The sequence below is a fragment of the Cyprinus carpio genome, chromosome B6 (genome assembly GCF_018340385.1).
Source record: "Cyprinus carpio isolate SPL01 chromosome B6, ASM1834038v1, whole genome shotgun sequence".
Lineage (NCBI taxonomy): Eukaryota > Metazoa > Chordata > Actinopteri > Cypriniformes > Cyprinidae > Cyprinus > Cyprinus carpio.
This window is the reverse complement of record NC_056602.1, coordinates 27,816,175-27,829,992: the sequence shown is the minus strand read 5'-3', so window position 1 is coordinate 27,829,992 and position 13,818 is coordinate 27,816,175. Positions and strand designations below refer to the sequence as shown.

At 39.7% G+C, this 13,818-nt stretch overlaps 1 protein-coding gene across 1 annotated transcript in view; it reads right to left on the bottom strand.

Moving 5' to 3' along the window:
- Positions 1-12,183: 12,183 nt before the first annotated feature.
- Positions 12,184-13,818, bottom strand: part of LOC109109778 (adenosine receptor A3-like) — a 3,409-nt gene continuing 1,774 nt past the window's right edge. The window contains exons 2-3 of the mRNA XM_042725199.1: positions 12,704-13,244; positions 12,184-12,354 (exon numbers count right to left, since the gene is read on the bottom strand). Of these exons, the coding sequence (XP_042581133.1) occupies positions 12,199-12,354; positions 12,704-13,244 (697 nt within the window). The 3' untranslated portion in view covers positions 12,184-12,198. The remainder of the gene's footprint in view (positions 12,355-12,703; positions 13,245-13,818) is intronic.

Below are 13,818 nucleotides of genomic sequence, written 5' to 3'. Positions count from 1 at the left end.
GATATTTTAAGGAGCTGAAAATAAACTGCACCATAGACCAACTCATCTGGTCTAAAGTCTGGCGCAATGTTTTTTCTTTGTTATTTAAAGAGCGTGTTAGTATAGGTGGGTCCACAGCACGCGTACACGCTGCTTATTAAACACAGGGACGCACACAAACATGCCAAATATAAAAAATTAAAGGATTGCAATGCATAAGAATTTTTTTTAGGATAATTACATATAAAAATGCCTACATGTCATAATGAATAGTCATCGCATGTATCAGAATTAGGCTATCTATTTGCTCGCACACGAGCAGCTCCGTTTCATCTCGGACACGCGTTCTGTCTTTGTGCTTGCCAAATTCCGCCGTGTAAATAGCAAATCCGTCATGGCACGAGCGAAACTGGCTCTTAAAGGGAATGGAAGATGAGACTCTGATTGGTTTATTGCACGTTACGCCCAAAAAACACCCATTACTCATTAAGAGAATAGGGACAACCCGTTTAGACCATTCGCCTGGGCGTGCCAACCGTTATTCCGTCGTAAAAATAGCAAAAGTGGATTTGGACATGCCCTGAGTGCACCTTCGGCGTGCACTTTACACTTTGCGTTTAGATCGTTAATATAGGGCCCTATGTACACCTTTACATACACATCCGGCTTAACATTACAGTTCGGTTTTGTACATAGTTCCTTAATGTACATGCCAAGAAATCATATTCAAATGAGATCATATACAAACAGAAGAGAAATTAGCAGTACGCAAAAACAAAGTACGCAACCAATAACACGAATCATCTGTATATAACAAATAAAACAATAATCCTGATCTACACTTTACTTTAATCTACACAACAATTAAAGCACTATTTAGTATAAAATTTAGCACTTACAGACATATATTTCCAAGGTTTAAATGATGAAATCAATAACACATAGGAACTGTATCCACGTTCTTCTTGACTGCATTCACTGAGAGAAACCAAAAGTAAATGGCAAATAAAGTATAGAACCTTAAATGTCCAGTAGGAGGCAGAAAAGAAACACTGCTAGACATAAGCAACGGCACAGAAAGTCTTAAATTGTGACAACAACCGCATAAGTCCCATTTATCTGGCAAAGAAATTCAGCGTGGCAGCGTGTATAAATAGTTTTATACTAAAGTTATCTGATATTGGGCGAAGAAACCCCCACTTTCAGTTTTAAATGCATAAGTCTTGAGTCTGACGAAGAAACCTTAGATTAGCTGCATGAATTAAACTGCATGGCGAAGAAACTCCACTGGCAGTGATATTGAAACTGGGCGACGAAGAAATCTTGCTTCAGTATATTTGCTTTTATTAGTGATTTGAGCGATGTTCCTCATCTCCCTAAATTAAGACCCTCTGATGCCACATGGACTACTTTGATGATGTTTTTATTACCTTTCTGGACATGGACAGTATACCGCACATACATTTTCAATGGAGAGTCAGAAAGCCCTCGGACTAAATCTAAAATATCTTAAACTGTGTCTTGCGGGTTTGGAACGACATGAGGGTGAGTCATTAATGACATAATTTTAATATTTGGGTGAACTAACCCTTTAATTCTAGTCTAGCTAACTAGTAACTTGCTATTGTCTGTGAAGTAAATGTGCTGTTTTGATTTGTGAATTAAGTTATATGCAATACGTCAGGGATAGGCAACTCCGCAAATCCTAAACTCTGCAGGATAGTGGCCCTTCAGCACCGGAGTTGCCTATCCCTGCGATACGTCATAACTGACGGCGCGTGAGTTTCCCATGCAGATTTACAACAGTGCAAGTTCTGCTCCACTTGCAAGTGTTGTAAGCTTGCATCAGTCTCTTAGCAACATCTGATCCCAGAAGTTGAGAGCAGCCTCTTCTGGTTCAATCCGATAACAGCACCCACGTCACAGACCCTTGTGTAAACAAACAACTGAGTGTAGCCAAAGCTAAATTAACTGTTAGCTGTTAGCATCTGACTAACTGACACTGTGAGAGTTTAAAGTGTGAACCACTCCTCTCTCTCTCTCTCACTCCTGGTTTCACTTCTTGTTTATACTATAACCTTCTGTATGGACTCAGTTATGTTTGCCCCTCCTCACATACGTTGGTTCTATTTGTGTTCTTTTTTTATTTTTTTACTTTATTCTACCTCTCTATGATTTCATTTCATTCATTTATTTTTAGCTTGAAGGTACAGATTCAGCAAAGTTGATTTTAATTAAATCTGAGATTTAATTAAATCAATTTGTTTATTTTTATTATTTATTTTAGTCTCCTAAAACTATTAGGACATTTTCATTTTACCTTTACCTAATTTAAGTTATTTGACCATCACCATCTTCCCTCTCGGTATAGGTTAAAGCAGTTCTAGCAACTGTTGTCCCTTTAATGAGTGGCACAGGTTTTAGTAGCCTAATTCCTGTCTATTATCTTCCTTACACCAGGCCCCTGATCAGATTAGAAACACTTCTTATTGTTTCTGTTTATTACCTTGAGGTGTTTGATGTGTCCCTGCTACCACAGTTAACAGTCTCCCTAGGTTTTATGACCATGCTGCATTACTTTAATAAGTGATAACTGCTTAATCATATCTCCTAATCTAAATAAGGAAAGCCCTCCCTCTGTCTCTTCCTGATTTTATTTCAGTTTGTTTAGTTGATACCTTCATAGTGATTGAACCTGTCTGAACCATCAGAGAATACTTGGAAATAATGTTGATAAATTGAATAGTCTAAGTCATTAAAGGACCCCCTAGGTTATCACCCATCAACAGTGTTACTCATAATTTTTAGTTGCTCACTCAGACCAATCATCCACTCCCGCCTTATCAGCACTGATTTCTACGTGTTTAGTGTGCGTCACTAACTGATCACACCAGTTAACCACGCAACACATAGCCAAAACATTTTAGCTCACTAAATCTGTACATACTTGCATTGGCTTACTGTGTTTTTCCCTCTCCACCTGTCTTACACCTGTGTCCAGATCATTCAGCCCTGCCACCCACCTGATCAGCCAGCAACCTCTGACTAAGCGCAGACGCACCCCCGGTCCGGGACTACTCCTGATCTACGGCACCTGAGCGAAACGGCTGGACGACAACCTGAACTGGCAGACAGACCATGATCAAATCAAGGCTACAGCTACAGACAGCCAGCCAGGATCATCAGTGCTCTTGCCCACAGCCGCATCATCCAGTTAAAGGAAATGGAAAATGCCCACATGGAGGCCGGAGGACCGGGAGTGTGTGCAGAACTGCCAGACCAACTGGACCAGCAAGTGACAGCGGATGAAGAGGACAAGGAGCTACAGGATGAAATGGAAAGCTTCAAGAGGCCTTTACAAAACCTGCACAGACACTGAGCACAGAAAGCAGCTGGGATAGAAGCCAGAGAGGCTCCAACAGGCTGAAGCTCTCTTAAGTAATGGCCCAGGCAAATAAAAACAACGCCTGTGAATGCCACCTGCAAGCAGTCCAAGTTGAAACCCAAGTCCTTGGCTCAGCAACAAGACAACCCAAACACCAATCGGGTAAAGTCAAACAAAGCCAAGGTGACCTCAATGTCACCAATGAACTGAAATATGCTTGCAGACCACAAGGTGAACAGACAGGGAAAACACTACACAAAATTTCCCCTGACAAGCAGGCAGGGGTGGGGCAGGGTCCCTTCCAGAGGATCACTGCAGACACACCATGTGGACCCACAGACCCCAACAAGCTGGCCAGAGACATTACAACTGTCGACCTAAATACTGCAAAAGGCCACAACACTTGACTACTTGCAAAACAGGGACTTTTATGCTTGAACTCTGCCAATGTGACCACACAAGACAGATTATCTGCTCAGGATCACCCCCAGCTTTGAGGCACACAACATCCTGTACCAGCAGACTGAAACTGTCAAAGTGGATTACAAAAACTACAACTATGAGTCTACTACAACAATGAGTCTACGGCAGATGACAGAACAGGCAACAAGGGAGGAAGGTTTCAACTCCAGAACCTTCCCTCCACCCGAAGTCCGCAGTACGTTGGCCTACAGAGAACACATCGCTGCTTCCATAGAGACTGTTAAAATCCTGCCTATCTCTGCACAGTACCAGAACTGACTCTGGAGAGCACATGGGCCAGCATGAAAAGATCCTGAGGACATTAAAGGAACTGATCCTGAGAGTGGCCTCACCAGCAGGACAAACAGGATCAGACCAGCAAACTCCTTTTAACTACGAGCGGCATGAGAAACAAACAACCTACCAGAATGCCCTCCTACTAAGAGAAATGCCCAGATCTCTGCCAACAGTCTCTCACCACAGAGACATCCATCCTAAAGCCAGACAGTCATGGCACCCAGACAGCACATCAGCAGACGGCTGACCACCCACTACAGGCCAAAATACACACATGGCCAACTCCACTGCATCTGACCATCAGCTCCATGAAACAGTACACCCCGTGTACACAACGCAAATGGACATCACCAAGTAATGGCATCACCCAGCCACATCAGCTGATGGCTGCACATCCAGGATGATCCAACACCTGTCAGCATACCGGTCACAACACAAACCTGGTATCAAGACTCCTGAGGAGCCCAATCGAAAAGGGGGGCAACCAGGAAACAGCATGTTGGAAAACAAGGTGAGACTGAAGTAAACCCAACTTTTATGTCACCTCTAACTCTTTGATAGACCCCACGATGAAGCTCAGAAACAGAACTGAACTCTTAAGGCCCCAAAGGTGTGTACTGAACATGCAGTCATACATGCATACCACCTTCTCATTGATAAAAAGCTACTGGATCACATTGACCCTTTGCTGAACTTGAGACAGCCGAAACTCAAGGCTGAAGTGCAAAACCCCTGCCACTTCAGCCAAACAGTTCACCCAGACAGACTGTCAGGTCACTGAGGTCACGAGAAAATCTCACAGCCAGCCATGAGAATATGGCCTTGAGCCTCACACTCTTCAAAGCATGCATCAAGCACACACCAGACCTGCCTTCACAAGCTAGTGCATGAGCTTCCCTAAGAGGTCTTGTTGTCAACCATGGTGACTGCCAAGGACACCTGCGTTTTAACCTGAAGTAAAATAACCAAAGCTCAACCTGCTACTTCCTATTTCTTGCAGACATCGCAATCCCCTTGAGAAGCCCTGTCAAGTGCGAGAACTTTCTGCCAAGACCTAACCAGACATTTACTCTTGTGAATATATAAGACTGCAGTCCCAGCATATACAAAAAGGGGTCGCTGTTCAGCTCAACAGACAGCGTGGCCAAACCCTCAACCACACACCTTCAAGGGAATGGAGGGAACCCAGCCTCACTTTGAGCAACACCCCCTTCTCAGAAGAGAAACTGGCAATGCTAAAGCTGCTCTTCACAAGAGGCAATGATGCATAGCTAATGCTAACTACGTGGACTGACTCAAGACCACCTAACATCAAACTCAAATGGCATCTGCACTCTTTGTCATGCCTGATTTACCCTCATCCCAAGGAGTTTCAGCTGACAGCTGGATTCACCAACTACTGCCTTAGTGCTGGTCTACACCAACAACATGACCAGAACTAAAGGGAGTGCCCACTTCAGCAGAACACTGCTCCCACCAGAGCACAAACTACTCAGATGACAAAAAGAGCCTGCTCTGCACTTCCTGAGCCATCCAGCGATTCTCCAGTCACAATGGAACTTGGAAAGTGATCACAGAGATGTGCCTCCAAATTTAATGGCCCTCAACAGCCAACGCATCCGTACAGAGGACCAACGCCCTAAAGCCGCATGGTCAATGGCCCTTTAAGGATGCAATGTTGAGGCACGGTGTGCCCAGATCAGGTGTTTTGTGGGTTAACATCAAAACTCTCCCACAGCAACACGGCAAGCTGGACTTCCAATCATCAAAGTACAAGTGACAGCCATCCTGATCGTCCTTCAAATCGCACCGATTCACAAGAAGTGCATCCGAAAACTCCTGATTTACAGACTCAAAGACATTGTCAATGTTGGATTTTGGCAAGGAAGCACTCACATCAGGATACACACACCAGATATGGTAGCCTACCACGACAGTAACCCACAGTTATACCTGGCACCAAATCTGCGTATGTGTACCCTGACCAAAGACATTCATTATCTCTGCCCCAGCAAGCCCTTCCTCAGAGACAACACTGAAGGAATCTGCAGGTTACAACCCATACAAAGAGAGACACTCTGCCCGGCTGAGGCCAAGCCTCGCACACAAGTCACAGAAACGCAAGCAGAGATTGTGGGAAATCAGTGGCTCGTTAACAAGCCCATCCATAGCGCCACACTGACCTATGACCAGCATGACACTGCCACCCCTGTCAGCCTGCCCAACCAGAGTATGTGGATTCAAGTGCCCAAAGGTGCCATCCTCCAACCCGGGGACCTGGCACTGTACCACCTTTCAAGTGAAGATTACCAATCCGAGGTAGAAATTCCAGCTTTCTTCAAGGACCACAATCTCACTATGGAACCTGAATTGGAACTGAACATTGAGAAAGGGGGGTCCCAGACGATTGACATCACCTCAAATTAACACAGCCCTCCTAGCACTGTCTCGGCTGCCTGTCCAGACCACCTTTCCCATCGTCCGATCCTGGACCTCCGCAGACACAGCAATCGGTTACACCCTAACTCTCGGCTTTGCCTTTGTCCTGTTTAACAGAGTCAACAGGGTGCAAAGGTCCATGAACAGGTGCACAGCTGCCCTTCCTTGAACCTTCAAATGGAGCCACCGGAAAAGAGGGACCCAGGCTGAGACAATGCTGAACCTGACCAAGGTTAACACCCAAGCTGATACATTTACATTTAATCATTTAGCATACACTTTTATCCAAAGCGACTTACAAATGAGAACAATAGAAGCAATCAGACCAACGAGAGAACAACAACAGTATACAAGTGCCATGACAAGTCTCAGTTAGTCTAGCACAGAACTCATAGCAAGGTTTTCTTTTCTTTTTTTCTTCGCCTTCCCAAGAATATGATAGACAAGAAAAGAAAAGGTAAGTGCTAGTAATAGTTGGTCAAGTGCTGGCGAAAAAGATGGGTCAAAGGATGGGGAAAATTAGCAACCACCTAGCATCTGACCATCAGGATGCACCTGCCATCCGGCTTTCCTGATCCACCTGCCATTCGATCATCATGATCCACCTGCTGTCCGATCATCATGACAACTCTTGTCTGACGATGTTTGCAGGTAAACTTCGTCAGCCAAAAGGGGGGATTCTGTAGCATCTACTTAGGATCATGTACGATCGTTTGGGTTTTATGTTGTAGGGATTCCTTTAGCCTTTTGAAATTTGCATATAAATTACAGAATCTGGCCCCCCACATTTATATGAGTGCTTAATGGCAAAGTTTACCCCCATTATCTGGAAGATACTGAGCAGACCAACTCTCGGGTCTCCCCATGCAACTTCAAACACATTCCGAGATAACTAGATAACCCTCGATGCCAGACACCAAATGGGCCTGCCTGACCAGCCAACTCACATTCTCACAATACACAACATACACACACACACACACACACACACACATTTTATTCATTTAGACAATAATTAATCAGTTACAAATGTATCAAGTATATGCATGTATTGTTTGTATGTTTCACTATTGTAGTAGCCTAGTTACAATTCTTTATTTGTATTAGTTAGACTCTCAATGCTTATATTCAGGTATATGAGTGTATCTCTGCTTTAAGATCTTCTACAAGTTTCCTTCTTGGTATCAAAATGAACTGCTTTTTATTCCTCAAACAATTATGTACACTATGTGATCCTAAAATGCATCGTACTATTTGTACCATAGTTTGGGTTAGCAGACTTTGTCCATCACCTTGGAAACCTCGCTACTCCCCTTCCGGGGAGTCAGATCTTCTGGCAGTTTTCAGCAACTTTGTTGATTCACTTCGGAGCAGTCAACCCATGGATGAAATGACGAAGGTTTCACTCCTAACAGGATTCAACAGGAATCTACCCATTATACATGCACCGGGAGACTCTACTCAGCAACTACAGAACCAATGCAAGTAACCGCTTGTTAACTATTTGGAAGCGCTTCTAGGCTTTGACCCCTTTTAATTAAGGTGATGAGATTCTTTGATGGTTCTTAACAGGTTGTGATTTAGTTTATGAGTAAATATGACCATGACTCTCCACTCTCTTGCACGCGAGCGCTCTCTCTCTCTCTCTCTCTCTCTCTCTCTATCTCTCTCTGCAGTGCTCTCTCTCTCTCTTTCTCTCTCTCTGTCCATGTCTTCCTTGCGTTGGCATCTATGTTTAATGTGTGTATGTTTGTGTCCAGTCAGATGTTGCATGTTCCCCTGTAGTGTAGTTTAATAAACATCCATATGTATTCACACTTGGTTGTCTGTGTTTGCTGCTCACGGGACGAGGTCACTTTAACGTTCCGGTTTTGTTACATGCTCTGGGAGCAATGTATTAGTAGTAAAATTTTTCATGGCCAGATAAATAATTTTACTTAGAGTCAATAAACGGTTAACACTGTCCACCATGCGGACGAACAAATCATTTTATTGTACTATTAATGCTATAATGCTACAAGTAATTCCTGAAGATGAATGTAATTAATAATAACCCGTTATGACTAATTATGTTCATCTCACTTTGAGCTAATTTGTTACATGGGGTTGGGCAAATTTTTGAACGGAATCTCTTATATATGGTCCCCAAGGCTGCATTTATTTGATCAAAAAAATTGTTCAAAGATTAATATTGTGAAATATTATCATTTAAAAATAACCACTTGAATGCATTTAAAAATAAAAACATTAACATTTCTAAAATATGTTTATGTCTGAAATAGAAACAAGCATTTCTTATTATCAATGTTGAAAACAGTTGTGCTACTTTATATTTTTGTGGAAACTGTGATTATATATATATTTTCAGGATTCTTAGATGAATAAAAAAAGTTCAAAAGAACAAGTTATTTGAAATAAATATTTCCTAACATTATAAATGTCTTTACTGTCTCTTTTGATTAATTTGTGTTTTTGCTGAAAAAAAAATTCTTCTGAATGGTAGTATATCTTCTTTATTTTTAAATATAATTCAAAATATTTTGAAAGTTTATTTTTAAACATTTTTTTTCTTCAAATTTCTAAAACATTCTCTTTATTTATTTTTAAATTTAATAAAAGCCATGGTAAAGTAATGATCATGCAAAAAAAAATATTTGCCTATGTGTGAGCATGTTTGGTTGTGCATGTGTCAAGACAACTTCCTATTTAAACCACTACTTAAAGCAAGTTCTTGTAGAGTTCCTGTGCTTATTCTAATCATGGCTGATGGTGAGAAGGTGATCTATACTTCCCTGGAGGTGCTGATCGCTGTAGGATGCTGCCTGGGGAACATGCTGGTCATCTGGGCAGTGTGGTCATGCCGTGCCTTGAGTCAGACCACATTCTGCTTCGTTGTGTCTCTGGCGGTGGCTGATCTTCTTGGTGGGAGCTATCAATACTGCTATTTTATTTGCTAATATGATTCATTTTTATTTTAAATTTCAGAATGTGTTATTGTATCGGCAATGCAGTTTTGGTCATCCTAATGAAACACATTAAAATTATTGTCTTTGATTTATATATATATATATATATATATATATATATACACACTGACCCTCTAACAGTCTAACAGTTCTATTGTTTTCTTTTTTATTTATTTATAAAAAAAATACTGCATTACACTAACTGGGACTTGTAAAAGTACTTTCTTTTGTTCTCTTTTTTATGTCGCTTTGGTTAAAAGTGATTATTCTAAAAAGAATACAAACCAAACCAGTTGTGAAACAAAATAACATCTCATATATGTACTTCATAATGAAGCTTTTTTATTATTGTTTTTAACAACTTGTTTTGTACAAACCCGATTCCAAAAAAAGTTGGGACACTGTACAAATAAAAACAGAATGCAATGATGTGGAAGTTTCAAATTTCACTATTTTATTCAGAATACAACACAGATGACATATCAAATGTTTAAACTGAGAAAATGTATAATTTTAAGGGAAAAATAAGTTGATTTTTAATTTCATGGCATCAACACATCTCAAAAAAGTTTAGACAAGGCCATGTTTACCACTGTGTGGCCTCACCTCTTCTTTTTATAACAGTCTGCAAACGTCTGGGGACTGAGGAGACAAGTTGCTCAAGTTTAGGAATAGAAAAAGAAAAGTGAAAAAAAAAGGAATAGGAATGTTGTCCCATTCTTGTCTAATTTCTATGGGTGAAAGATCTGGACTGCAGGCTGGCCATTTCAGTACCCTGATCCTCCTTCTACGCAGCCTTGATGTTGTAATTGATGCAGTATGTGGTCTGGCATTGTCATGTTGGAAAATGCAAGGTCTTCTCTGAAAGAGACGACATCTGGATGGGAGCATATGTTGTTCTAGAACTTGGATATACCTTTCAGCATTGATGATGCCTTTCCAGATGTGTAAGCTGCCCATGCCACACGCACTCATGCAACCCCATACCATCAGAGATGCAGGCTTCTGAACTGAGCGCTGATTCGTCTGACCACAGAACAGTTTTCCATTTTGCCACAGTCCATTTTAAATGAGCCTTGGCCCAGAGAAAACGCCTGCACTTCTGGATCATGTTTAGATATGGCTTCTTTTTTGACCTAAAGAGTTTTAGCCAGCAACGGCGAATGGCACGGTGGATTGTGTTCACCGACAATGTTTTCTGGAAGTATTCCTGAGCCCATGTTGTGATTTGCATTACAGTAGCATTCCTGTATGTGATGAAGTGCCGTCTAAGGGCCCGAAGATCACGGGCATCCAGTATGGTTTTCCGGCCTTGACCATTACGCACAGAGATTGTTCCAGATTCTCTGAATCTTCGGATGATATTTTGCACTGTAGATGATGATAACTTCAAACTCTTTGCAATTTTTCTCTGAGAAACTCCTTTCTGATATAGCTCCACTATTTTTCGCTGCAGTATTGGAGGAATTGGTGATCCTCTGCCCATCTTGACTTCTGAGAGACACTGCCACTCTGAGAAGCTCTTTTTATACCCAATCATGTTGCCAATTGACCTAATAAGTTGCAAATTGGTCCTCCAGCTGTTCCTTATATGTACATTTAACTTTACCTGCCTCTTATTGCTACCTGTCCCAACTTTTTTGGAATGTGTAGGTCTCATGAAATCCAAAATGAGCCAATATTTGGCATGACATTTCAAAATGTCTCACTTTCAACATTTGATATGTTATCTATATTCTATCATGAATAAATTATAAGTTTATGAGATTTGTAAATTATTCCATTAATTTTTTACTCACAATTTGTACAGTGTCCCAACTTTTTTGGAATCGGGTTTGTACATCACTGCAGGCTAATATTTGTAATATTGTACAGACATATTATTGTGCACTGAACTACACATACATGTGCACTATTATCCACATTCAGCCAGAGACTTCATACAGTTACTCAGTTAACTACCAAAGACTATAGATATATACTTGAAAGGGACTTTGTTAACTAGTTACTCTCAGACTTTGACTGTGGTGTTTTGAGGCGCCCTACTGGCAAACAAGTGCAACTGCAACCTGAAGTAAGATTCTAAAGGTTTAATCTGATATATATTAGTGCTGTCAACCAATTAATCACATCCAAAATAAAAGTTTTTGTTTATGTAATATATGTAATATAAATACACACACATACATGTATATATTTAAGAAAAATATTTTTGTATATTAAATATATTTATATATAATATAAATTATATAAATATACACATTTAAATACATAATAAATATTTTATACATATTTTTTAAATAAAAAATATGTGTGTGTATATTTATATATACATAATAAATATACACAGCACACACACACATATATTACATTAAAAAAAACTTTTATTTTAGATGCGATTAATCAGATGACAGCACTAATACACACACACACATATATGTATATATACTGTATATATGTGTGTGTGTGTATTAGTGCTGTCAACCGATTAATCGCATCTAAAATAAAAGTTTTTGTTTATGTAATGTATGTGTGTGTGCTGTGTATATTTATATGTGTGTGTGTGTATATATATATATATATATATATATATAGTGTGTGCTGTGTACAAACCCGATTCCAATGTGTACAAACCCGATTCCAATGTTTCTTTAGTCTGTATTTATTGCACTATGGAGTCCCACTGTATTTATTGTACATTGGCTCCCCCTGTGGACTGGTTTTCACATGAACTCGTCCATCATGGCTGTCAGTATTATTACTAGCAGGAGTCCTGCTGCTGTTTGTATCTGCCTGCTGCTGTTGACCAATCACCCTCCTCCAAGTCTTCTAAAATATGTTTATGTCTGAAATAGAAAGAAGCATTTCTTATTTGGTCCAAGACCAAAAGGATTAACAATGCAGATGAATTTTCACAGCCTTTTTTGATCATATTTACCAAGGGTGCCAATATTTTTGGCCACGACTATGTGTTTGTATTTATATATACATAATAAATATACACAGTACACACACATATATTACAGAGACAAAAACATTTATTTTGGATGCGATTAATCTGTTGACAGCACTAATACACACACACATATATACTTCCGTATTTACTGTGTGTACATATATATATATATATATATATATATATATATATATATGCCTGCTACTGTTGACCAATCACCCTCCTCCAAATCTTCCCGTACTCCCGCTTTATCTTAGCGATTTTGAAGGCGTACACTACAGGGTTTACCATTGAGTTGGCATGAGAGAGGAGAATGCCAAAGTACAAAGCAATGGGCGGTACATGTATACTCTGGTTATAGTATGTGATGGATTGTATCATGTGTAACGGCAGCCAGCAAACAATAAAAAGAGCCAAGACTAAAACCAGAGAGGTAGCCAGTTGGTGCTCCTTTTGTTTATATGTACTGGTTTCAGCTGACATAACTGCTCTTCCACTTCTAATTTTTAAAAAGATGTAGCAGTACAAAGCAAACATGACTGTCAACGGAGGAAGAAAACAGCCCTCAAAGATAAAGTGGATCAGGTATGTAATGGGAATGACAGCAATGAACTGACAGTCTATGGAGGTGGAGTTGTAACGTGTCAGTGTGTCATGGTTGTACCATCCAAACATGGGTAAGAAGCCCAGTAAAGATGCCAGTATCCAGCACACAGCGGCGAGGAACCATGAGCGCTTCTTGGTGACTGTAGACTTGTACCTGTAGAGCAAAGGAGAGCGTCAAAATCTATTTTGTACAGTATTTCTTAAAATTAACATTGCACCGAATGTTGCAAATCTCATTTTGCATTAGGATCTGAAAATGCTTCTATTTCACATTATAATAAATCATTTAAAATATTTCTATAAATTTATTATACTAATTATATACTATTTAAAAACATAATTTAAATATTTTTCATTGCAAGCAAAGATATTGTATAAAAAGTCTTTAGCTTCAAAGCAAGACAATCTTCACAAAGGAGTTGACACGATCAAACTGCTTTATTTAATCATTTATTTGATTATTTGATCTAAAGATAGCAGATAATCTTAAATATTTCTTCTTAATTTCACAGAATTTTTAAAAAATGTTTCAAAATTCTAAAACTGTCCCTTTCCTGGTTTAAATGAAGAAAATTCCATATCTCTAATGTTGTTTCAAATTTTTGAATGCGTCACCTCTCCAATATAATATAATATAATATGATATAATATAATATAATATAATATAATATAATATAATATAATATAATATAATATAATATAATATAAATGAGCAATATCACAGGAAT